General features: G+C 44.8%; 1 protein-coding gene across 1 annotated transcript in view; it reads left to right on the plus strand.

Annotated features, from left to right (window-relative positions):
* The window catches only part of heatr6 (HEAT repeat containing 6), a 98,409-nt gene that overhangs the window by 19,273 nt on the left and 51,996 nt on the right, over positions 1 to 27,140 (plus strand). Inside the window, exons 2-8 of the mRNA XM_078422154.1 lie at positions 4,502 to 4,609; positions 8,124 to 8,264; positions 8,892 to 9,007; positions 15,500 to 15,614; positions 20,071 to 20,172; positions 22,322 to 22,462; positions 25,242 to 25,531. Coding sequence (XP_078278280.1) covers positions 4,502 to 4,609; positions 8,124 to 8,264; positions 8,892 to 9,007; positions 15,500 to 15,614; positions 20,071 to 20,172; positions 22,322 to 22,462; positions 25,242 to 25,531 — 1,013 coding nt within the window. The remainder of the gene's footprint in view (positions 1 to 4,501; positions 4,610 to 8,123; positions 8,265 to 8,891; positions 9,008 to 15,499; positions 15,615 to 20,070; positions 20,173 to 22,321; positions 22,463 to 25,241; positions 25,532 to 27,140) is intronic.

A 27,140-nucleotide genomic window follows, 5' to 3' on the forward strand; every position in this document is an offset into this window, starting at 1 on the left:
CAGTTTTCATTAAAATAGGTAGTCTGTTTTATGGATATGTAAAACTTGAGCATACATTTGGATTCAGAACAGCAAGAAAATTCAGCGAGTTTTGTTGATCTCTGTGACTCGGGCAGGCAAAGTTTCTCAACATTTCTTTGAGAAAAACAAAACTCAATCCTAATTTCCATACCTCGAGTTTTCCTTTAATCACCTTCTGCCAATTTTTTTGCAGTTCTCCCATTTTTTTCTTGCATTCAGAGCTTTCCACATGTCACACACTTTCATGTGAATAGAATGGGCTCGTGGTCTATTTGCAGACCCAACTATCAATCTGTTAAGATAGTTATCTTGCTGATTTTCTTATTTATGTTTCTTTCTGAGTTGCTGCCATACAGTGCCAGAGACCCAGGTTCGTTACTACAGGTGCTGTCTGTACAGAATTTGTACTTTCTCCCCGTGACTGTGTGGGTTTTCTCCGGGTGCACCAGTTTCCTGCCACACTCCAAAGACGCACTGGTTTGTAGGTTAATTGGCTTTGGTAAAATCGTAAATTGTCCCTAGTGTGTAGGGTAGTGCTAGTGCTAGTGTGCTAGTTATAGTAATTGCTGGTCGGCGTGGACTTGATGGGCTGACGGGCCTGTTTCCACGCTGTACCTCTAAAGTCTAAAAGTCTAAACTGAAGGGATTGCAGTACGAGAAGCTAGCATGAACTATTGGGCAAATGGACGCTACCTGTGCATGAAAATTATAATTTTAAAACATTATTTGCCAAATTGACTGCATTAATCCTTTTTGTCTTGGGACCGTGGTTTTACTTTGGGTCAGAATTAATATTTGATTCTGCTGTTATAAAGCATTTGGAGACTTTTAAAAATAAATTAAAGGCATAATGTGCAAACATTTGGTGTTATCGTTAAACATTGTTCAGTGACATGATTGCTCTTCAGTAATTGCAATGTTTGCTCGTTCTCATCTAGTTATCTGTACTCTGAGATGCAGCCTTGATGCTATCATTTCAATGGAGCCTGATTTTTCCAGATTGGGAACCTTATAGAACTTAGAAAGTTATATCACAGGAACAGGCTCTTCGGTCTACAATATCAGTACCGAACATAATGCCAAGATAAACTAATCTCATCTGCCTGTGCGTGATCTATACCAATCCATTCCCTACATATCCTTGTGCCCATCTAAATATTTAAAAAACGGAGATTTTTCTCCATTTTGGAGACTTTATTACGGTGGCTAGATTATAATAGCACTTGCTTTTCAAGTCAAAATATCTCGAAGCATTTAGTGCTCCGTATTCATTTTATTAAGCAAAGACAAAAGCCATTGGCACAACTGGACAGTTTCTGGTGACATTTGCCAGCACTTGAATGACTGACTTTGGTGATATCCTACAGTATCATTCTGTTTTCATTCTATAAGGGCCCTGCCCTCAGACCTGGGTTGTACTTGGAATGATGTGAAGTAAAACTATAGTCAGAAATTTGCTCTGGGTAATTGCAGCATTCTGTACTTTACCATCCTGTCACAACATCTTGGTACACTTATATATTTGCCTGTTGTACCCAGAGAAGTGGAGCAGGTGCCACATAACTAATAAGCCAGCAAATTGCGCAAAATCTATTGTGCACACCACGATAAACAAGCAGCACTGCAGCGGGTAGACCTGCTGCCTCATGGCTCCAGAGACCCCGATTCTATCTTGACTAGGGGTGCAGCCTGTGTGGAGTTTGTGCATTCTCCCTATGACTGCGTGGGTTTTCTCCGGGTGCTCTGGTTTCCTGCCATATTCCAAAGACTTGCAGGTTAATTGCCTTCACAAATTTGCCCCTAGTTTGTAGGATGCAAAAGTGGGATAATATGGAACCAGTGTGGGTGTGACCAATGGTTGGCACAGACTTGGTGGGCCGAAGGGCCTGTGTCCATTGCTGTATGTCTAAATTAAACTAAATCACATGACTATTATGATCACAGGCAGAACCTATGAGGGGTCCATGGTAACTCAAAGTTTGGTGTAAGAAGTACTGCTGGCACTATGCTGTATCTCTGAATGAAGGTAAACTAAACTAAGCATGGATTTACAGTCATATAAAAATAATTTCCTGGTAGGGTAGTTGTTTAATTTAGTTTGGAGATACTGCATGGAATGCCACCTTTCGCCCGACTGAGTCCACCATGAGACAGGGTCAAGACCAGCCTGAGGCTTTTTTACAATGCAAGCCACAAGTGCAATTAAATTAATATATATCTGTTGGGAGTCCTTTGGGAGTTGGGAGTCCTTTGATTTGAACCATTCTCATTGTACTTCCCCAGACCTCAAAAAAAAAAATGAGACTGGCTGCATTGCCTGCCAAAATTAATTGGCGTTTTATTTCTTACAGAATGTAATCAGAGGTCAGTTGTGTGCCAATATTGCAACACTCAAGTCAGCAGGTTTTGAATTGGAGTTAAGCTGAGAAAAGACCAACACCTTAATTATTAGATAATTCTTAGAACTTTTCAACTATATATGTGACAAATCGCACATATGTTGTTGGGAAGAAGAATGTTTTCACAAGGGATTTAGTACAGATCCACCACCGATTTTCCGACAACTGATGGTCCGGCATCTCCTTTAATCCGGACATAATTACGAGAGGGCACTTGAAATCCCCCCTGGAAGTCCCCCCGAAAATGTAGCGCCCTAGGCCGGTGAGAAGATCGATCTTGACCTCATCAGGACTTCCGCGGTCGATCGGCGGGCCGGATTTGCCCCCTGCGGCCTGGGCTTTAGAACTCCAGCCGGCCTGGGCCGCCAGATCTGTTCCCATATCCGACCTCTGAGGCTGACTTTGTGGGCCGGTGTCTCAGCATCACGACGGCCTGGGCAGACTGTTCCGGCACCGGCGGACTCCGCTTGGAGGCCGCGACCTCTGTTGGTGTAGACCAGGGGCCTCCAAACTTTTCAGCACGAGGGCCACATTATATATTTGGCACATTTTTGCGGGCCGTAGGAAAAAATAAAGAAATGTCCGTTTTATAAATTTAATGAGGTTTATATGGCAACAAATAAATAATATTCAATTTTTTAAAAGAGCTTGAAATATTGGAATATATATATACTGTAGGTATACAATTATTTATAAAACAGAAAAAAATACAGTGCCCACCAGTGGGCCTGCAGACAGTATAGAAATATCATATGATATACTGGTGGAGTGCCCACGTGCGTCACCGTCGCACTGACACACCATTTCTAAGAAATAATTACAATTTAAAATTATTATGATGTCATCAGCTGCATAAAAACCCTCAACTTGATAGCCTACCTGACATGTAAGTTCGGAAACTGCCGAGATCGGCCCTGAAGACCGGAGAACCGAGGAGGGAGCCGCTGGCGACGACGTACATGATGAACGGGCCAGTAGGAGAGGGGTAATCCCTCCAGCGCCTGCAAGGTCGGCTGCAGAAGGCGTTTCCCTCTGGACACACAGGCGGTCGGTCGGGAGAGGAGAGGGACGTCGATCGACGGGCCGAGCAAGTCGAGGGCGACGGAGGAGGCCCTGCAGCAGCCTGGGGCTCGCCTGGATCGGGAGCCGCTCCAGCACATCCAGCGCTGGAGGCATTATCCCTCCCCGACTTTTTTGTTGTTGTTGTTTTGTTAAACTTTGATTTACTACTTTGATGACGTACACATGAGATTCCCAGTCAGTGTTCACTGATCCTTCAACTCCTGGAGGCGACGGATGGCAGACTTCACTGTGACAGCTGTGGTGGTGTTGTAGGCCCAGGCTCCTCCGGCCACAGTCTTCATGCAGGATCCAACAGGTTTCTTTTCATCTTGGTCTTCCCACGGAAGGAGCAGGTGTACTTGGCGTACTGATTGATCTCCATCTTCATTGTTCATTAGTTACCCAAAATTGGAGACTTCAATGTTCACACTATTGGGTAGTAAGGTACCCTAGCAAAATATGAGATACTGTTCCTCCAGTTTGCGTGTGGCCTCACTTTGGCAATGGAGGAGGCCCAGGACAGAATATTCAATGTGGGAATGGGAAGGAGAGTTAAACTAGCTGGCAACTGGAAAATCCAGCACCCCTTGGCGGGCCGAGCACATGTTCAGCAAAACGGGGTGGCCTCGTCTATGTGTGGTGTCTCCAATGTAAAGGAGACCACAGAAGATAGTTAAGACATTTTAAGCAGTGCATAAGATAGCAACTGATAGAGAAGTGTAAAATTGGAAAACTCCAGTTTAAATTCTGACATGGAGATAAAGTTGGATCCAGCTACTGAAAAATGCATGAAATCTATTGATATGCTGACAGCTAAATATAAGATGAAACTGTAAGAAGCCCCTCAATACAAGAGTAATGCGTAGGATATGTAGTTTATCATGCTGCCGTAATAATGTTCTAATGGATTTTTGAATTGGCTAATGTACCAATTATAAATGACCTTTCAACAATGAAAAATAATTCATTTCTAAGATGTCTGGAATAAGAAGTCTCTTTAATTTACTTCCCACTTGTAGGATGTGTGTTCGCTGCTTGTCCAAGCCTGTCGACTTGTCCAGTTAAACCAGGAGCACCTGGTGAGCAAAATGTGCCAACTAATCCATCACTTGCTCAACCGCCTGCAGGTATGATCTTCAATAAAATGTTGGTATCACAAAATGCTGGAGTAACTCAGCAGGTCAGGCAGCATCTCTGGAGAGAAGGAATGGGTGACGTTTCGGGTCGAGACGTGTTTAGCAACCGGGAGATTACAGTGGTGTAGGCTGACTGAGCGGAGGTGTTCAGTGAAATCGCCGAGCCTGCGTTTGGTCTCGCGATATACAGTATATCTGGACCAACGGACACAGTAGATATGCAATCTCTTTTTATAATGTAACCCCCTTTAGATAGAAACATAGAAAATAGGTGCAAGAGGAGGCCATTTGGTCCTTCGAGCCAGCACCGCCATTCATTGTGATCATGGCTGATCATCCACAATCAGTAACCTGTGCCAGCCTTCATATAACCATATAACAACTACAGCACGGAAACAGGCCCGTTCGGCCCTACCAGTCCACGCCGACCACTCTCTCTGACCTAGTCTCATCTACCTGCTCTCAGACCATAACCCTCTAATCCCCTCTTATCCATATACCTATCCAATTTACTCTTAAATAATAAAATCGAGCCTGCCTCCACCACTTCCACCGGAAGCCCATTCCATACAGCCACCACCCTCTGAGTAAAGAAGTTACCCCTCATGTTACCCCTAAACTTTTGTCCCTCAATTCTGAAGCTATGTCCCCTTGTTGGAATCTTCCCCACTCTCAAAGGGAAAAGCCTACCCACGTCAACTCTGTCCGTCCCTCTCAAAATTTTAAAAACCTCTATCAAGTCCCCCCTCAACCTTCTACACTCCAAAGAATAAAGACCCAACCTGTTCAACCTCTCTCTGTAGCTTAAGTGCTGAAACCCAGGCAACATTCTAGTAAATCTCCTCTGTACCCTCTCCATTTTGTCGACATCCTTCCTATAATTTGGCGACCAGAACTGCACACCATACTCCAGATTCGGCCTCACCAATGCCCTGTACAATTTTAACATTACATCCCAACTTCTATATTCGATGCTCTGATTTATAAAGGCAAGCATACCAAACGCCTTCTTCACCACCCTATCCACATGAGATTCCACCTTCAGGGAACAATGCACAGTTATTCCCAGATCCCTCTGTTCCACTGCATTCCTCAATTCCCTACCATTTACCCTGTACGTCCTATTTTGATTTGTCCTACCAAAATGCAGCACCTCACACTTATCAGCATTAAACTCCATCTGCCACCTTTCAGCCCACCCTTCCAAAAGGCCCAAATCTCTCTGTCGACTTTGAAACTCTACTTCATTATTAACTACACCACCTATCTTAGTATCATCTGCATATTTACTAATCCAATTTGCCACACCATCATCCAGATCATTAATGTAAATGACAAACAACAGTGGACCCAACACAGATCCTTGGGGTACTCCACTAGACACTGGCCTCCAACCTGACATACAATTGTCAACCATTACCCTCTGGTATCTCCCATTCAGCCATTGTTGAATCCATCTTCCATCATCCATCTTCTCCCCATAATCCCTTGATTCCGCTAGCCCTTAGAGCTTTAACTAACTCTTTTTTTAAATCCATCCAGTGATTTGGCCTCCACTGCCCTCTGTGGCAGAGAATTCCACAAATTTACAACTCTCTGGGTGAAAAAGTTTATTTTCACCTCAGTTTTAAATGACCTCCCCTTTATTCTTAGACTGTGGCCCCTGGTTCTGGACTCCTCCAACATTGGGAAAAAATTTCCTGCATCTGTCCTTGCACTGCACTCCCTCCATGGTCAATATTTCTTTACTGAGGATGCAGTACCCAGTACCTGTGTAAATGTGGTCGAAGATGTGGTTTGCATGTCTGTGGCATAGCTTTCACCCAGAAACAAGGAGTAGCATAAACCCTTTTAAAGATATCTTGAACTTAATGAATTCTGTACACGCACGCCATGATCTTTCTGCTATTCAGCAATTCTCAGGCCTCTTTCAATTATAAATTACTCTAATCCATCTTTAGGATGGAAGTGGGTGACCTCAGATTTCTTCATATCATATTAAATTCCATCTGCCATAATATTACTTGATCTATCAATATCCTTTACTTGCAACTGTATATTTTTTGATCTGCTTACTTGCAGTGACATTTAACTTTGATGTGTGGTTCGGTATTAAATACAATGAAAATTGGAATCCCCTCACTAAATCAGTGGATGAAAGCAGCCATCACATTATGCCACTGTTTTCTAACTCCTAACCTGTTCTCAGCGTAGGTCAGCAGGTTGCCTCCACTTCCAAATGTTCTCAATTTTGAGACCATCTCACATGTGGAACTTTATTGAATGCCTCCTGAAACTTCATGGCGACATGGTGGCGCACTGGTAGAGTTGATGCCTTACAGTGCCAGAGACCCGGGTTCGATCCTGACTACGGGTGCTGTCTGTACAGAGTTTGTACTTTCTCCCCATGACCTGCATGGGTTTTCTCCGGGAGCTCCAGTTTCCTCTCACACTCCAAAGACATACTGGTTTGTAGGGGTAATTGGCTTGGTAAAAATTATAAATTGTCCCAAGTGTGTGTAGGATAGTGCTAGTGTACAGGGGGATCGCTGGTCGGCACAGACTCGGTGGGCTGAAGGGCCTATTTCTGCACTGTATGTCTAAACTAAACTAAACTAACATCTATAGTTCCTTGTCCGCCATAATAGTAATCACCACAAGAAGAACAACTAGACATAACCTGCTTTTACAGCTCAAAAGTTAGCTGTTTCTGGTCATATTTGTCCAAGTAGTAATGATAAATAGAAGACGGCAAATTAGCATTTTCCCCCAAGATCAAGCCGAGAAACCAACTTTTGTTGAACTAAGAAAATGCAAATGCTGGTTTACAAAAAGGAAGTAAAGTGTTGGGGTAACTCAGCGGGTCAGGCAGTGTCTCTAGAGAACAGGGATAGGTGACATTTTTGGTTGAGACCCTTCTTCAGAACCAACTTTAGTGTTAGGGGCTGTTAAGACTTAATATTCAAGAAAGAATGGAAGAAGAACAATCTTTAATAACAGGGCGACACGGTGGCACAGCGGTAGAGTTGCTGCCTTACTGTGCCAGAGACCAGGGTTCCATCCTGACCATGGGTGCTGTCTGTAAGGAGTCTCCCCTTGACCTGCATGGGTTTTCTCTGGGATCTCCAATTTCCTCCCACACTCCAAAGGCATACAGATTTGTAGGTTAATTGGCTTGATATAATTGTAAATTGTTCCGAGTGTCTGTAGGATTGTATAAAGTGTGCAGGGATCGCTGGTCAGCGCAGACTTGGTGGGCAGAAGGGCTTGTTTCCGCACTGTATCTCGAAACTAAACTAAATTTGCATTTAAATAATTCTGTACACGAACCCCAAGATCTTTCTGCGATTCAGCGTTTTTTTTTGCTGTAAATAGTAAATAGGATAATGATGGCGTAGGTGTATCTCTGTCGGGAAACTGTCATGTGTGTAACGGATCGTCAGCTACTTTCATTTGAGGGAGAATATTGGCCAAGATGTGAGATTTATGGTTGTTCTTCTCTAAGGTAACAGTGGATGAACAGAGCTTGGAACTGCTCCTGTCCTACTGCATCCGAGCCCTACAGCAGTGCAACTCGTGGACTCATGTGGAAATACTGCAGGCGGTGGCTGCTCTCGTCTACAGCAACGGGCCACGGTGCCAGAAGGTATGTTCGTGCGTTTGATTTACGATCAAAGATATGTTGCAGATCCTGTTACGTTTAAGGTGTTGTAAAGCAGATCCATCTAGATTAGGGAAATTGCAGGCTAGGATACTGATCTGTGTGGAATGAGTAGAGAGTCATAGTCATGCGGTGGCACAGAAGTGGAGTCTTTGAGTCATACAGCGTGGAAACAGGCCCTTCGGCCCAACTTGCCCACACTGGCAACATGTCTCTGTTACACTACTCCCACCTGCCTGCATTTGGCCCATATACCTCCAAATCTGTCCTATCTATGTACCTGCCAAACTGTTTCTGAAATGTTGTGATAGTCCATGCCTCAACTGCTTCCTCTGGCAGCTTGTTCCATACCCCCACACTCTTTGTGTGAAAAAGTTACCCATCAGATTCCTATTAAATCTCGTCCCCTTCACCTTAAACCTAGGGGGGATTTTAAGCACGCTCTCGTAATTTTGTCCAGATTAAAGGAGGCGCTGGACCACCAGTTGCCGGAAAATTGGTGGTGGATCTGTAATTTTTTTTCTTTTACTTTGAAGACCTTCAACACAAACCTGTAATGGTTAAGGTTGGTGATAAATGTGAGATGTATTTTTAATAAAAAATCTCTTCTAGTTCCTTCCAGACCTTCTTGGAAAAAATGGCATCTTACTGCAGCTGAGTGCGCCGACAGAGTCAGATGTGGACTTGCGGAGGGCAGCTGTGTACTGCATGGCTAATCTCTGTCTGAGGTAGACCTCCTGCTCTTTTCGTAGAGTTATTTAACTGAAACCGAATTCTCCAGCCCTATTTTTTGTTCTCTCTCATTGGCCAGTGATTTATTTTCATTGATGGATGGGCAGAAAGAAAGTTAGAATTTCAGGGACATCTAGAATAATTTTTATCAAACCTTCTTCATTATTGGCTTGTGGGAGATGCATTCACAGCAGAACGGCGTGGTGGAGCAGCGGTAGAGTTGCTGTCTTACAGCGGCAGAGATGTGCTATTTGTACGTTCTCCCCTTGACCGCGTGGGTTTTCTCCTTTGTTCCAAAGACCTACAGGTTTGCAGGTTAACTGGCTTTGGTAAAAATTGAAAATTGTTCCTAGTGTGTAGGATAGAGTTAGTGTACGGGGATCGCTGGTCGGTGTGGACTTGGTGGGCCGAAGAGCTTTTTTCCACACTATCTCTAAACTAAAAACTAAAGAATGAAACAGTTTATGTACCATGCACTGTTTCAATCTGTCAAAATGCAATGTTCCATCTGATGGTCAACCTGGACCAAATGCATTTTGGAAGTTAGACTTATTTACCTGAGTTTCATTTAATTTAGAGATAGAGCGTGGAAAGTTTCCACTGGAAACAGGCTCTTCTGCCCACCAAATCCACACTGGCGATGGACACAAAGTGCTGGAGTAACTCAACGGGTCAGACAGCATCTCCAGAGATGCTAACCTGATCCGTTGAGTTACTCAAGCACTTTATTTCTATCTTTGGTAGAAATCAGCACCTGCAGTTCTTTGTTTCTACATCATGTCCACACTGACCATCCATTGCCATTTCCCACTAGTTCTGTGTTATTCCACGCAATCATCCATTCTCTACACACTAGGGGGCAATTTACAGAGGGCCAATTAACCTACAAACCTGCTCGTCTTCGGGATGTGGGAGGAAACCACAGCACCACGAGGAAACCCACGTGGTCACGGGGCGAATGTACAAACTCCACACAGACAGCAGTCAAAGTCAGGATCAAAGTCAGGATCAAAGCCAGGCCTCTGGTGCTGTAGGGCAGCAGCTCTACCAGCCGCACCAGTGTGCTGTCTTAAGAAGCCTCTCAGAACAGATGGTTGTGGTTTAACTGGCAGGTGGGTGGACAAAGGCCAGAGATAGGAAGAAGATAAAAGGCTGTGAGATAAGTTGCAAAGGAGAGAAGAGGTGCGAAATGTGAGGCCAGAGGAAGAGATGTAGGCAGAGTGAAAGGGAAAGGGTTGTTATAGGTTAGTTACCTAAAATGGTTCAGACCATTGGGTTGTAACCTGGACATATCAAACCCTTATTATTTCTGTTTTGTTTAAAGTTATTATTTCTATTTTGATTTTGCTCCTTGTTAACTGCATGCCCAGAGTCCCTGCTGAAATGTGTGTAGAGTAGCAGAATTTGAAAGGTGCTTTTTGCTGAGCAGATTTGCTGAGCAGGGCGGCACGGTGGCGCAGTGGTAGATCATTGTAACATAAGGTTTAGAATGGGTATGAAAATCGATTGGACTGAAAAGGTTAAAAAAAATAGTTAGCTGGAGATGGGACATTAGGACTGGGTAAATTAAAATCAAAGATTGACAGGCAGACAAGGAACAGATGGTTCAAGTGTAATCTTGGCATCTTCCATGATAATGAAAGATAGGCCAATAAAAGCCTGTTGACCTGGGATGACCAGGGCGAATATAACAATGTGCATGTGAAAATGTGTCAGGCTGTAGTGGATGGAGTTTCCCCTCGGTAAACGGACACCACTGTCTCTTTCAGATCGCCGACTGCTCGTTACACTGCGGGAGGCCATAGACATTGACAAGCTGCCACTTCTATTGACACTTATGCAATGATACTCTCTTAAACAATGTAACAAACAGAATTTAGTATTTTTAGCTTACAAAAATACATTTTCAGCTGTTAAAAAGAACTTTGTATTTGAAACCAACTTGTTTTGCTGAGTGACTGCTATACCTGACTCAGTTATAGTGGGCAATCAGCAATAACCAACACCAATTCCCCCCCCCCCCCCACGGTCCGTCATAACATTGGTTATCTGTAAGCCTTAATCTGGTTTGGCCCTCAATGTTTTACAAGTTATATAAATATATAAGACATATAAGAGGCCTGGGTTCGATCCTGACTACAGGCGTTGTTTGTACGAAGTTTGCACGTTTTCCCCGTGACCTGCATGGGCTATCGTCGAGATCTTTGGTTTCCTCCCACACTCTAAAGACGTACAGGTACATGATAATTGGCTTGGTATAAATGTCGATCGTTCCTAGTGTGTGAAGGGTAGTGTCAGTGTGTGACCCGGTGGGCCGAAGGGCCTGTTTCTGCGTTGTATCTCTATACTAAACTAAACTAAACTTGGATAGAAACCAAAGGCATTAACATGTGTAATGGCACCAAGGTAGATAAGAAAGTAAGTTGTGAAGAGGACATTAAAAAGGTTACAAAAAGGTAATTTAATTGAGTTGGCAAAGATTGGCAAGAAGAGTAAAATATAATGTGGAAAATGTAAAATTTGTGTAGGAAGGAACTGCAGAATTGTTCATTTTGGCAGGAAGACTAACAAAATCATTATCTAACTGGTGAGCAATTGGATAGGTCTGAGATGCAGAGAGTGTTAGCTATCCTAGTTGCTATTCACAAGTTGTTGAAGACAAGATGGAAGTAGTTTAGTTTATCATATCATATCATATCATATATATACAGCCGGAAACAGGCCTTTTCGGCCCACCAAGTCCGTGCCGCCCAGCGATCCCCGCACATTAACACTATCCTACACCCACTAGGGACAATTTTTTTACATTTACCCAGCCAATTAACCTACATACCTGTACGTCTTTGGAGTGTGGGAGGAAACCGAAGATCTCGGAGAAAACCCACGCAGGTCACGGGGAGAACGTACAAACTCCTTACAGTGCAGCACCCGTAGTCAGGATCGAACCTGAGTCTCCGGGGCTGCATTCGCTGTAAAGCAGTAACTCTACCGCTGCGCTACCGTGCCGCCCTTTAGTTTAGAGCTACAGTGCAGAAACAGGCCCTTCGGCACACCGACCAGTGATCCCCGCGCATTAACACTCTCCTACACTAAGGACAATTGCTACATTTATACCGAGCCAATTAACCAACAAACCTGTTCGTCTTTGGAGTAATGGAGGAAACCGAAGTTCCTGGAGAAAACCCATGCAGGTCAGGGGGGAGAAGGTAGAAACTCCGTACAGATAAGCACGCGTAGCCAGGATTGAACCCGGATCTCTGGCACAGTGCTGTAAGGCAGCAACTCTACCCCAGTGCCACTGTGCTAAAAGAAAAGCTAAAAGAAGATTATTGTATATTGCTTAGGGAATTGGATAATAAGCAAGGATGTTACACCTCAGTTTATAGGACATTATAGAGATAATATCAAGGGTACTATGTATAACTGTCTATATTTAAGAAAGGACGTAAATGCCTTGGAAGTAGTGCAGAGAAAGAATAGCGGGTTGCCGGGAATGGTCAGGTTGTCCTATTCGAGTGGTTGGAGTGGTATTGCCAATGGTGTTGCTTTAGTATTGTCGCATGTATGGAGATACAGTGAAACGCTCCGTTTGCATGCTACCCGGTCAATTCATACTAACTAAGGAGAATCAAGTGATACGCAAGCATGACAGGCAGTGTAAAGTGTACAACAGGTAATGTAAAAAGAAAAATATGAGAGGGAAAAATATATCGCAGCCTTATAGCGTTACAATTATCGAGAAAAAGACCAGGGTCTGTAATGAGAAAGGTTGGAAGATCATAGATTCATGGAGTGATACAGTGTGGAGCAGGCCCTTCGGTCCACACCGGCCAACATGTCCCAACTACACTAGTCCCACCTGCCTGCATTTGGCCCATATCCCTCCAAACCTACACCCCAGCTTATAGGAGCACTGTTCAGATAACAGTGGGGAAGTAGCTGTTCCTGAATCTGATGGTACGTGCTTCCAGGACTTGAATCTTCTTTTCAATTGAAGAGGGATGAAGACCTATATTCACTGGAGTTTAGAAGGATGAGAGGGGATCTTATAGAGACATATAAAATTATAAAAGGACTGGACAAGCTAGATGCAGGAAAAATGTTCCCAATGTTGGGGGAGTCCAGAACCAGGGGCCACAGTCTTAGAATAAAGGGGAGGCCATTTAAAACTGAGGAGAGAAGGAACTTTTTCACCCAGAGAGTTGTGAATTTGTGGAATTCTCTGCCACAGAGGGCAGTGGAGGCCAAATCACTGGAGGAATTTAAGAGAGAGTTAGATAGAGCGCTAGGGGCTAGTGGAATCAAGGGATATGGGGAGAAGGCAGGCACGGGTTACTGGTTGTGGATGATCAGCCATGATCACAATGAATGGTGGTGCTGGCTCAAAGGGCCGAATGGCCTCCTCCTGCACCCTGTTTTCTATGTTTCTGTGTTTCTATGTTACATGGATGGAACTGTTTGGAGGAATATGGGCCAAATGCAGGCAGGTGGGACTAGTGTAGTTGGGACGTAGGCCGGTATGGTCAAGTTGGGCCGAAAGGCCTGTTCCACACTGTATCACTCCATGAATCTATGACCGGGTGCAAAAGGTCCTTGACCATAACTGTGTTGATGGTGGGGAGGATGGTCCACTTTGCCAGAGATGCTGTCTGACCCGCTGAGTTACTTCACCATTTTTGTCTATCTTTGGTCTGTGTGATGGACTGGGCTACATTCACAACTCTATTGCCAAAAAAAAGCTGTGATGCATCCCAATAGGATCTTTCTATGGCACATCTGTAGCAGTTTGGTAAGAGTTATTGAAGACATGCTGAGCTGCCTTAGTTTTTGAGGAATTCGAGACAAGGTATGCTTTTTGGGCTGTTGCTTCCATGTTGATTTAGGAAAAATTGTTGATGATATTTGCTGCACTTATTTACTGGGCCTCACTGCACTGATGGGGGAAGGTGATTTTACCCTCTGCATTTTGTGTTGATGGGGAGGGGAGTGTTGTGTTTAAAGGATGCCCATGTAGTAGGCAACATTAAGTTTAGTTTTGCTCATGTGATGGTCCAGAAATCAGATGGACAATAATGCTACCTCAGATACTGCCTCGACCCTTCTCCAAGTCTCTCACCAATCACTGCAGCCTTGTGAGATCTGATGTTGTTGCCAGGTGATTCACTTCAAACATACTATGTCAAGAACGCAATCATAATATAACCATTGTTGAACAGTCCTCTGACTTCAATGAAGAAGGAATAAAGTCAAACTTCATGAACTACGCTAGCTTTATTGTAGTAATGAAAGAGGCAATAGACAATAGACTATTGTGTAGGGCAGGAGGAGGCCATTCGGCCCTTCGAGCCAGCACCGCCATTCAATGTGATCATGGCTGATCATTCTCAATCAGTACCCCGTTCCTGCCTTCTCCCCATACCCCCTGACTCCGCTATCCTTAAGAGCTCTATTCAGCTCTCTCTTGAATGCATTCAGAGAATTGGCCTCCACTGCCTTCTGAGGCAGAGAATTCCACAGATTCACAACTCTCTGACTGAAAAAGTTTTTCCTCATCTCAGTTCTAAATGGCCTACCCCTTATTCTTAAACTGTGGCCCCTTGTTCTGGACTCCCCCAACATTGGGAACATGTTTCCTGCCTCTAATGTGTCCAACCCCTTAATAATCTTATACATTTCGATAAGATCTCTCATCCTTCTAAATTCCAGTGTATACAAGCCTAGTCGCTCCAGTCCCGCCATTCCGGGAATTAACCTAGTAAACCTACGCTGCACGCCCTCAATAGCAACACCAGTAGATAGAGTGGTAAAGAAGGGATGTCATATGATTGGCTGCATTTGTCAGGAAATCGAGTACAAGAGTCCGAAAGTCACGATTCGGTTAAAAGGAGTTTGGTTAGGCTGCATTTGGAGTATTGCATGCAGTTTTGGTCGTCCCAATATAGGAAGGTTGAGGAGGCTTTGGAAAGGGTACAGCACAGGTTTACCACAATGATGCCTGGATTAGGAGGTATTAGCTACAAGGAGAGTTTGGTTTGACTTTAATAGTTTTCTTTGCGATGCCGCAGGTTGCAGGGTGACCTGATAGAAGTATATAAAATTGTGAGAGCCATAGATAGGGTAGACAGTCAGAACCTTTTTTCCAGGATGGCAATATTAAAGGGCATAACTTTATAGAGGGGCAAAGTTTAAAGTATAAAGAAGATGCTTTTACACAGGGTGGTAGGTGCCTGAAGCATGTAGCCAGAGGTGGTGGTGGAGGCAGACGAGATAGTAGTATTTAAAAGACTTGGATAGGCACATGAATATGCAAGGATATGAATTATGTGCAACCTGATAAGGGTTGGGCTTGGCATCATGTTTGGCACAAACATTGTGTGCTGAAAGGCCTTTTCCTGTGCTGTATTGCTCTATGTTCTAGGGACAAAAAATTCAGAAGATCCACAACCTAGCAATAATCTTTACAATCTTTTTCAATGTCTTGTTGATAGTGTACCTGGACAGACTTACCTGGAGGAACAGTACAAAATCGTATCTCTGCAGACCTTTCTGAATGTATTGAGGAACCCAAAGACTCCTGAAGTTGATGATGTTACAGTTTGTAAGGTAAAAAAGTAATATGTTTTATGATTACGTTATGAATTTATGCTTCTGTGGACTTCGATCAGTTGGCATTTGTATCGTTAAAGACATAGGAGCAGGAGTAGGCCATCATCCCTTCAAGAGATGCCATTTATTAAGGTTATGGCTGGGTTACCTCACCGCCAATAGATGCCCCATACCCTCCAATTCCCTGAAATATTGACAGATCTATTAATCTCTTTAATTGAATGTTGAGAGATCTATTAATCTCTTTGAATGAACACATTAACAGAGCCTCCACTGCTGTCTGAGGTACAGAATTCCGAACTTTCAGCACCCTCTGAGTCATCTCAGTCCTAAATGGCCTACCCTTATTCTTAAACTGTGACCCCTGGTTCTGGACTCCCCCAGCATGGGGAAGATTTTCCCTACATCTAGCCTGTCCAATCCCTTAAGTATTGTGTATGATTCTATAAGATCCCCTCTCATCCTTCTAAATTCCAGTGAATACGAGCCCAGTCGACCCATTCTTTCATCATATGTCAGTCTGCCATTCCGGGGATTAACCTGGTGAACCTGCGCTGCACTCCCTCAATCTCTCTCTCAGACAGCTGGAAGAGAGGAGGGGCAGGTCAAAGCCTGGGAAGTAATAGGTTGATAAAGGTAGGGGGGGGGGGGGGGGGGGGATTTGTTAGGCAGGTGGTTGAACAAAGGCCAGAGATTCAAAAACAGAAGGTGTGAGACAAATGGATTGAAGAGTTGCAAATCAAGAAGCTAGAGGAAGGAATGTAGGTGGAAGGGGCGAGGGAGGGGAGAAATAGGTGCAGGTCCAGGTGGGGCACAGGGGAGAGAGGGGAGGGGGAGGGGATGTGGGGGGAGACGGGGAGGACTTTGTGATTGCCTAAAATTGGAGAATTCAATGCTCATACCGTTGGGTTGTAAGCTACTCAAGCAGAATATGAGGTGTTGTTCCTCCAGTTTCCATATGGCCTACCCTGGCAATGGAGGAGGTCCAGGACAGAAAGGTCAGGATGGGAAGAGGAATTAAAATGGTGAGCAACCGGATGATCCAGCAGATCTTGGCAGACCGAGCGAGAGTGTTCGGCGACGCAGTTACTGGGTCTACGCTTGGTCTCGCCGATGTACAGGAGGCCACACCGGGAACGCTGGAAGTGGTAGATGAGGTTAGAGGAGGTGCACACGAACCTCTGCCTCACCTGGAAGGACTGCTGGTGTCCCTGGATGGAGATGAGGGAGATGGATAGAAGGTATTAGGTTTCTAGATCCTTAAACACTATGTGCTATACTCTCCCTGTGGCAAGTTCATAAGAAGAACAAAACTGTAAAGCGTACTCCTCCAAGTGCCATCTCACCAAGGCCCTAAACAATTGCAATGAGACGTTCTTATTTCTGTATTCAAGCCCTCCATAGTAAAGGAAGGGTAACATACTATTTGCCTTCTTAATTGCTTGTCTAACCTGTATGTGGACAGTCAATGACTTATGACAGATTTGTTACTGTATGTGCACCAAAATGGATGACTTCACTCCACATTATATTCCATCTGCCCACCTCCTCCCCACCCACTTGTCCATATTGCATTGAAGCTAACTTTAGCATGATGAGAACACTTAAACAAGGCAGGGTTTCTCACCTGGTTAAATGGAAGGCTTCAAATGTATGTCTTCCCATTATGGCAGGTATTGTTTCTTACATTTCCGCCACTAAGTTACACTTGAAAGGTTGCCAAGCTCAGCACGCACATCATACTTTGATCAGTACGGGTGTCAGGAGTTATGGGGAGTAGGCAGGAGAATGGGGTTAAGAGGGAAAGATAGATCAGCCACGATTGAATGGCAGAGTAGACCTGGTGGGCCAAATAGCCTAATTCTGTCCCTATCACATAACCAGACTAGACTTCCCTCCTGTGACTCTAAACACACCATACTGCCACAGAAAAGCAGCCAACTAATCAAAGACTTGTCCCAAGCTGGTTGTTCCTTCCTCTCCCTGCTCCTATTCAGCTGCAGTTGCAGAGGTTTGAAAGTGCGCACCACCAAATGATGGTTGTTAATCTGAGCAATGTGTATTCAGCACCTCTCAGGAGCAGCTCCTAAATTGCAGACAATTAAGCTTGTTGCTCTGATTTTCTTTTTAAAAATGTATGTAAAATTAGTGGGATGGCATGGTGGCACAGTTGGCCTGATTCTGCTTCTGGAACTTATGAACTTGCGTAGCATTTTTGTTAATTCTGCTTCCTTAACCACCATCATTACCACCATTTCATAGAGAGCTACATGACTTCCATTCATTGTCTTTTTGGTGATTTGCTGAGACCAAAGGTTCACCTTGTGAGAAATCTTGGGTCATGGCAATGTTACAGCGCCTCAGATTTACAATATCAACAGCCAGTCGTCTTCTGGAGTACTCCTTTAGTCTGATTTCACCAATACTCAGCAAACAGTTCACAATGTTTCTGTTCTCATAGATTGAGGGAAGTACCCATGATGCGATGAAAAGCTTTCTCTGTATAATAATGTTCCAAAGTGTATCATCTATCTGTCGATATGCACAAGGACTTTAACTGTGGACTTTGTTATTAAATATTTTTGAGCAATATGGGTTGACTGCAGTAGTAACTCATTTTGAGGAGTGAGACTGACCTGTGTTCAAGATTGTGACGAGTTAAGTTATGCTCTAATTAATGGGTCATTCTACAATTAAGTATAAGACCGTCTGCGTAAAAATGCAGTGGTGCTCGTGACATCTTTAGTCCAATTTCCAAACTTTCAAGATACCTGTGGCACAATGGGGCAGCTGGTAGAGCTGCTGCCTCAGCACCAGAGACACGGATTCCATCCTGACCTCGGGTGCTGTATGTGTGGAGTTTGCTCGTTCTCCCTGTGCTCTGGTTTCCACCCACATCCCAAAGACATATAGGTTTGTAGGGTAGACCCAAAATGATGGAGTAACTCAGCCGGTCAGGCAGCATCTCAGGAGGGAAGGAATGGGTGATGTTTCGGGTCGAGACTATTCTTCAGACTGATGTCAAGGGAGGGGGCAGGACAAAGATAGGATGTAGTCGGAGACAGTAAGACTAGTGGGAGAACTGGGAAGAGGGATGGAAAGAGAGGGAAAGCAAGGGCTATCTGAAGTTAGAGAAGTCAATGCTCATACCGCTGGGGTGTAAACTACCCAAGCAAAATATGAGGTGCTGTTCCTCCATAATATATTTTGCTTGGGTAGTTTACTTTGCTTTGGGACTAATTGAACTGTATCCCCTGGTGTGTAGGGAGTGGATGAGAATGTGGAATAACATAGAACTATAGACAATAGGTGTAGGAGGAGGCCATTCGACCCAACTAGTGTAGATTGTATCCAGTCAGTTTCTCCTGGGCATCACGGTGGCGCAGTGGTAGAGTTGCTGTCTTACAGCGAATGCAGCGCCGGAGACCCGGGTTCGATCCCGACCACGGGTGCTGTCTGTACGGAGTTTGTACGCTCTCCCCATGACCTGCGTGGGTTTTCTCCGAGATCTTCGGTTTCCCTTCCCACACTCCAAAGCCGTATAGGTTTGTAGGTTAATTGGCTTGGTAAATGTAAAAATTGTTCCTAGTGGGTGTGGGATAGTGTTAATGTGCGGGGATTGCTGGTCGGCACGGACCCAGTAGGCCGAAGGGCCTGTTTCCGCGCTGTATCTCTACAACTAAAAACTAAAGAAGGGAAAGTTCGGCAGAATTAAGGAACGGAAAGAGATGAAAAACGGTCTTGAGTTTTTACATCATTTTACCATTTAATGAAGATTTGGAGTAATCAAAAATAGTCTTTTTTTCTTGTCTGAAGTCCACTGACCCGTGACATAGTCTCAGGACATGATAGCTGAGGGAATAATTCTTGTTCTATTTTAGTTCAGTTTAGAGATCCAGCATGGAATCAGGCCTTCGGCCCACCGAGTCCACGCCGACCATCGATCACCCGTTCACAGTAGTTCTATGTTACCCCACTTTCTCATCCACTCCCTGCACACCAGGGGCAATTTACAGAGGCCAATTAACCTACTAACCCGTCTGTCTTTGGGATGTGGGAGGAAACCAGAGCACCCGGTGGAAATGCAGGCAGTCACAGGGAGAACGTGCAAACTCCACAAGGACAACACCCGAGGTCAGGATGGAAGCCGGGTCTGCGGCGCTGTGAGGCAGCAGCTCTACCCGCTGTGCCACTGTGCCACCCTTCTTCACGTACACCCCCACTCCATTCCAGCACCCTCCCTTCTTTGTGGGGTGCCTGGTATCTGTCACAACAGCGGAACGGAGATCTGGCCTGAAGCAACGTTGGCGCTGAATAAGCATTCCCCATTGCCCTGGACCATGGCCACCTTTCACTCTAGCACTCTACTTCTCACACCTTCGTGCCTTCACGGAGATTCTGAATGCATATAGTCTTTGCTGGACAATTGATTTGGTTGCAACTTTCATTTCAGTTGTTACAGAATGCGCTGAAGGGAATCCATTCCATCCTGAATGCAGGAAGAATTAATTTGACCCAAGCTGACCAACTGGGGACTCTCCTGGCAGCCCTAAAGGTAAATCACTGTAAGTTAATAATCAATTGTTTTCTTGGTCTGATTTTGTGCCAACTGACATCAACAGTGAAAGTGAATCTTTGGGAAGCACCAATAGTGGCCAGTGTTTGCCTACTCAGTTATACACCTTTGGAGCTGTACAGCACAGAAATGGGCCCTTCGGCCCAACTTGCCTATGCCGAACAAGATGTCCCATCTACGCTAGTCCCACCTGCCTGCGTTTGACCCATATCCCTTCAAACCGTTCCTATCCATGAACCTGTCCAAATGTCTTTTAAATGTTGTTATTGTAGCTGCCTCAACTACTTCCTGTGGCAGCTCTTTCCATATACTCTCCACCCACTGTGTGGAAAACATTGCCACGCTGGTTCCTATTAAATCTTTCCCCTCTCATCTTAAACCTATGTCCTCTGGTTTTTGATTCCCCTACCCTGGGTAAAATACTTGTGCATTCACCCAATCTATTCCCCTCACATTCTTGAATTGAATACGTTTATTGGCCAAGTATGTACACATACAAGGAATGTGCCTTGGTGCTCCGCTCGCAAGTAACAACACGAACATACAGTAAACAATTAAGAATAAAGCTTAAAACATTAGGAATAGAACATTATAGTTTAAACATGTGAGTGAAATAAACCAGAGCAAAAAGAGGCTACAGACTTTTGGTTAATGAGTAGAGCCGCTACTCGCGGGAAAAAAAGCTGTTTTTATGTCTGGCTGTGGCTGCTTTGACAGTCTGGAGTCGCCTTCCAGAGGGAAGTGCTTCAAAGAGTTTGTGGCCAGGGTGATAGGGGTCAGAGATGATCTTGCCCGCTCGCTTCCTGGCCCTTGTAGTGTACAGTTCGTCAATGGGGGGAAGGTTGTAGCCAACAACCTTCTCAGCTGATCGAACGATTCGTTGTAGCCTCTGGATGTCGTGCTTGGTGGCTGAGCCAAACCAGACCATGAAATAGTCTTGTACACTATAAGGTCACTCCTCAGCCTCCTGTCTTCCAAGGAATTAAGTTCTAGCCTGCCCAACCTCTCCCTATAACTCAGGCCTAAAAGTCCTGGCAACTTCCTCATAAATCTTGTCTGCTCTCTTTCCAGCTTAACAACACCCTTCCTATAGCAGGGTGACCCAAACGGAACACAATACTGAACAACACTGAACAAATGTGGCCCCACCAGCATCTTGTTCAACTGTAACATAACATCCCAACTTCGATGTGTAGGAAGGAACTGCAGATGCTGGTTTAAATTGTAGATAGACACAAAAAGCTGGAGTAGCTCAGCGGGACGGGCAGCATCTCTGAAGAGAAGGAATAGGTGACATTTCAGGTCGAGTCTGAAGAAGGGTCTCGACCCGAAATGTCACCCATTCCATCTCTCCAGAGATGCTGCCTGTCCCACTACGTTACTCCAGCATTTTGTGTCAATCTTCGATCCCAACCTCTATACTCAGTACCCTGACTGAAGAAGGCCAATGTGCTAAAAGCCATCTTGACCACCCTATCTATCTGTGACGCCACTTTCAGGGAACTACGTATCTGCACTCCTAGATCCCTCAGCTCGACAGCATTCCTCAGCGCCCTGCCTTTCACTATGAAAATGAACATTCAATTCATATACCCTTGGTTTCACTGATGAACAAACGTATTGAGTTATCTGGGATATGATGGATTCCTGAAGGCTGGTCACTTGCACGGTGGCCCAGTGGTAGAGTTGCTGCCTTACAGTGCCAGAGACCCGGGTTCGATCCTGACTACGGATGCTGTCTGTACGGAGTTTGTACGTTCTCCCCGTGGGTTTTCTCTGAGATCTTCGGTTTCCTCCCACACTCCAACGATGTACAGGTTTGTAGGTTAATTGGCTTGGTATGTGTGAATTGTCTGTAGTGTGTAGGATAATGTTAATGTATGGGGATTGCTGATTGGCACGGACTCGGTGGCCGAAGGGCCTGTTTCCGCGCTGTATCTTTAAACTAAACTAAACTAAACGAAAGCTTCTGAAATATTGCTCCAGGACTTTGGGTGTCCTGGAAATTGTAATTGTTGGCAGTTTGCTTAACATGTTAAGAAGATAATGTTTAGCTTGATATGCAGTCCATATTTATTGCACCTCCTCAACCAAGTGTATTATTTTTTCTTTGTTCATTTCTTTCCAGACATACATGTTTTATGGTTTCCCTGGTGTGAACATTGAAGTTCCTGTTGTTCTGTACCCAGCTCCTCTGCCCCAGTATGAAGGTAGTTCGCCCATGAAAGATCAGACGGGAGGTGCAACAAACACATCGAAACAAGTTGGGGTAATTACTTACTTTCAAAATAATGTAAAACTTGTAGTTCGATGTTTCAAAAATAATTATCGAGTCATACAGCGTGGACACAGGGCCCTCGGCCTAACTTGGCCACCACGACCAACATATCCCATCTACACTTGTCCCACCTGCCTGCGTGTGGCCCATATCCCTCTAAACCTGTCCTACCCATGTACCTGCTTAATATTTCGTAAACATTGCAATAGTACCTGCCTCAACTACCCCCCCTGGCAGCTCATGCTGCCTGACCTGCTGTTACTGCAGCACTTTGTATTCTATGCCTTGCATATTCAGTGGCACAGTGGTTCGTTATTGTCACATGGCACAGTGGAATTATTTTTGCATAGCTCACGCATGTATGAGTTGCCATATTGTAGCACCATTTACAAAAAGATGAGGTCCACATACTGGTTGTACTGCAGCACCCGTGTTCCAGATAAGCCCAGGTAAGTCCCAGGAAAATTGGTGGTGGGCCTGCACAGTCATGTCAAACTCAAGCATAATAGGTAGAGTAGAGAGGGAGATACAGAGTGCGCAATATAGTTCTCAGCATTGTAGCGCACCAGTACCACAGACAAAGTCCAATGTCAGCAATGGGGTGGAGATGAATCGGACTGTAAGCTGGCTTATGGAAGGGCCATTCAGAAACCTGGTAACAGAGGGGAAGAGGCTGTCCCTGAGTCTGATGGTGCGCGCTTTCAAACTTCTGTATCTTCTACTAGATAGGAGCAAGGAGAAGGAATGACCAGGGTGGGACAAGTCTTTGATTATGGTGGCTGCTTTCCTGAGATATCGTGAAGTGCTGATGGAGTCATTGTGGGGAGAAGCACAGATGAGCAACAAGGGGTTTATGTATCGGCGCGCTCGATTTTTCTTATTTTATTCCAGTAGGCGATGATCTTTAGTTTTCACACAGAATAAAACTGTGGTTCATTTACTTACCCCATCCATCAGTTTTTCATTATACAAATAAGAGGAAGAATTAAAAACTGTCATCTTTGATTGTCTCCTTCAGTGATTTAAGTTGCTGATTTGGTGAGGTGTGACCACACCAGCAGCCATTGTGTCTGCCATTTAAGTCGCCTGTTGGTAGATTAATGGAGTGTGAGAGTTGATTAAATTAGATCATCTTCATAGACACATGCACACATTTACAGATGAGCTTGTGTGCAAGACATTGGTGCTGAGGTGCAGAGGAGTGATGAGTTCCCCAATGGTTCAGTGGCCAGGTGAGCTGGCCAGGTGAGCTGGCCAGGTGAGCTCGCCAGTGCTCATTTGATCAATAGCTGTCAGGAAGATGCAAGATCGCTGTTAAATCAACTGAGTTGCATACATGGCCATTAGAAATTGCCTTTGGAAAGGCTGTGCTGAGAATGAGTGGAATCAACTACGATATTCTTTCAGAGAGTAGGACCTCGCTGAAATCTCACAGCTCCAACATGCCTGATATTCACCGTCAGAGCTGTTGTATGCTGTTAGTGTGGCACAGTGGAGCAGTGGTCGAGTTGCTGCCTTACAGCGCCAGAGATCCGGGTTCAATCCTGACTACGGGTGCTGTCTACACGGAGTTTGTACGTTCTCCCTGTGACCACATGGGTTTCCTCCAGCTGCTTCGGTTTCCTCCCACATTCCAAAGACGTGCAGGTTTGTAGGCTTTGGTAAAATTGTAAATTGTCCCTAGTGTGTAGGATAGTGCTAGGGTACGGATTGATCGCGGGTCGGTGCAGACTCGGTGGGCCTAAGGGGCAGTTTCTATGCTGTATCTTCAAAGTCTAAAGTCTGGAGGCAGAAGCAAGGATGACCTGTTGGAGGAGTGCTCCACTAATCCATTTCCCATATTCTAGATTGGAGGGGTGAGTGTTAGAAAAAGAAGCACCCCTGAGTTGTCCATTCCACCTGAAGATGAGAAATCTGATGAGGAAATGTGTTTAGTTTTTAGTTTAGTTTAGAGATACAGAGCGGAAACAGGCCCTTTGGCCCACCAAGTCCACTCCGACCAGCGATCCCCGCACATTAACACTCCTGCACACTCTGGGGACAGTTTTTACCAAAGATACTAGAGGAAGAAGATAGACCTCTCGGCCCTAAAAACTGTAGTACATCAAGGCGCCATTTTGGCAGAAACTTACAGTAACATTTTAAAAGAAAAATAACAAAAATCTGTGAATTGATAGACGAGATATATTCTGCATTTTAATGGTATCATCACACATACTGTTCCCCCAAAACACTGATTACACTACGAGAGGCATATCGAACGGCGGGTTTTGCCTACTAAATGGCTCCTTTGAGTACTACACTTCAGTATAGGCGATTTCAACAGAGTGGTCCATCTTGTTCCTCTAGTATCTTTGGTTTTTACGTTTACCGAGCCAATTTACCTACAAACCTGTACGTCTTTGGAGTGTGGGAGGAAACGGACGATCTCGGAGAAATCCCACGCGGTCACGGGGAGAACGTACACACTCCGTTTAAGGAAGACGGGACGATCAGCATGATTCAATTGCACTTTATTGCCACATGCAGCTCGGTGCAGTGAAATTCTTTGTTTTGAATAACAATCCAGTAAAATCATATAGCAGACCTCACCTAGGCAGTACACACAGAGCTGCAAACGTTTCTGGAGTTAATCGAGCAATCTTATCTTCTTCTCGCAGTGGCGAGCCAGGCTTGCCACCGCTGATGGCATCTTCTTCCAAGTAGAAGGTGGTGTCTTTTATTTTGTTGAAAATACATTCCTATGTTTTATTTTGTTGTTCTTGACAAGCATAAAAAGAAGAAATCTCGATCTAAAAACAAGAAGGAACAACTGGAAGATGAAAAGGAAGACCACAGTAGCAAAGCACAGCCGGAACCGCTCCAACAACCAGAGAATGGAGCGCCGAGAGGAGAAGACAAAACGTTTACCCTCCAAGGACCAAAGAACTACACCGACAGCGTGATGCCATCCTTGGATGGGAAAGAGACTTCAAACTCCTTCTACCCTGCCTGGAAAAAGATAAATAGTTCTGACTCTGAGTATTCCGATACCGAGGGTGGAATCCAGAGCAAACTGCGGTAAGTGTTTAGCCATTTGAAATGTTAGTGCACAAACTTTCTTGTGTTATTTTAAAAAGCTAGAATAGAATAACAGGGATGTTATGCTGAGGCTCTACAAGGCGCTGGTCAGGCCACATTTGGAGAATTGTGAGCAATTCTGGGCCACATATCTGAGGAATGATGTGCTAATGCTGGAGAGGGTCCAGAGGAGGTTTACGAGAGTTATCTCAGGAATTAGTGGGTTAGCATCTGATGAGCGTTTGACAGCAATGGGCCTGCACTTGCTGGAGTTTAGAAGGGTGACGGTGCGGCCTCATTGAAATGTACCGAACAGTGAAAGACTTGGATGGAGTGGATGTGGGGAGGATGTTTCCACTAGTGGGAGAGTCTAGGATCGGAGGTCAGAGCCTCAGAATTAAAGGATGTTCCTTTAGGAAGGAGATGAGGAGGAATTTCTCTAGTCAGATGGAGGTGAATCTGTGGAATTCATTGTCACAGAAAGCTGTGGAGGGCAAGTCAGTGGATATTTTTAATGCAGAGATAGACAGCCTCTTGATTAATATGGGTGTCAGGGGTTATGGGAAGAAGGCAGGAGAATGGGGTAAGGAGGGAGAGATAGATCAGCCATGATTGAATGGTAGAGTAGACTTGATGGGCTGAATGGCCTAATTCTGCTCCTGCCAGTTATGAATTTATGACACAGGAGCAGGATTAGGACATCCAGCCCTTCAGGTATGCTGTGCCATGCATCAAAATCAAGGCTGATCTTTCTGCCGCAGTGCCATTCCCCAGCACAATCTCCATGTTCCTCATTTCCCACACTGCCCAGAAATCAATAACTCGATGCTGTGAATACACACAACTGAACTGGTTTATGAATTCCACAGCCAAACAGCATGGAGAATTTGAAAGGTTCGCCTTCATCTGAGTGAGGAAATGTTTCCAGGCCTCAGTCTTAGATAGTCGGGCCTCATGCTGACAGTGTGTCCCCTGGTCATAGACTCCTCAGTCAGGAGAAAAATCTGCCTCATGTCTGGTCTAGTTTAGTTTAGCTTAGTTTATAGTCATGTGTACTATACCTTTGTTGCGTGCTAACCAGTCAATGGAAGGACTTTACATGATTACAATTGAGCCACCCACAGTGTACAGGTAGATGATAAAGGCAGTAATGATTAGTGCAAGGTAAAGTATAATTAAAGTTAGTCCGAGGGTCTACAGTGAGGTAGATCGTATCTCAGGACTGCTCTCTAGTTGTTGATAGGATAGTTCAGTTGCCTGATAACAACTGGGAAGAAATTATCCCTGAATCTGGAGGTGTGCGTTTTCACATTTCTGTGTTTTTGTCTGATGGGGGGGGGGGGGGGGAGGGAGGGGGGGGGGGGGGGGGGAGAGGGGAAGAATAGGGAGTGGCCAGGGTGAGACTGCTCCTTGATTATGCTGCTGGCCTTGCCAAGGCAGCGTGAAGTGTAGATGGAGTCAATGGAAGGGAGGTTGGTTTGTGTGATGGGCTGCGTCCACAACTCTGCAATTTCTTACGGCCTTAGATGGAGCTGTTCCCAAACCGTGCAGTGATGCATCCTGATAAAATGCTTTCTATGGCATCTGCCAAGTTCTTTAACAATTTTGT

This window comes from Rhinoraja longicauda, chromosome 26 (assembly GCF_053455715.1).
Source record: "Rhinoraja longicauda isolate Sanriku21f chromosome 26, sRhiLon1.1, whole genome shotgun sequence".
Classification (NCBI taxonomy): Eukaryota; Metazoa; Chordata; class Chondrichthyes; order Rajiformes; family Arhynchobatidae; genus Rhinoraja; species Rhinoraja longicauda.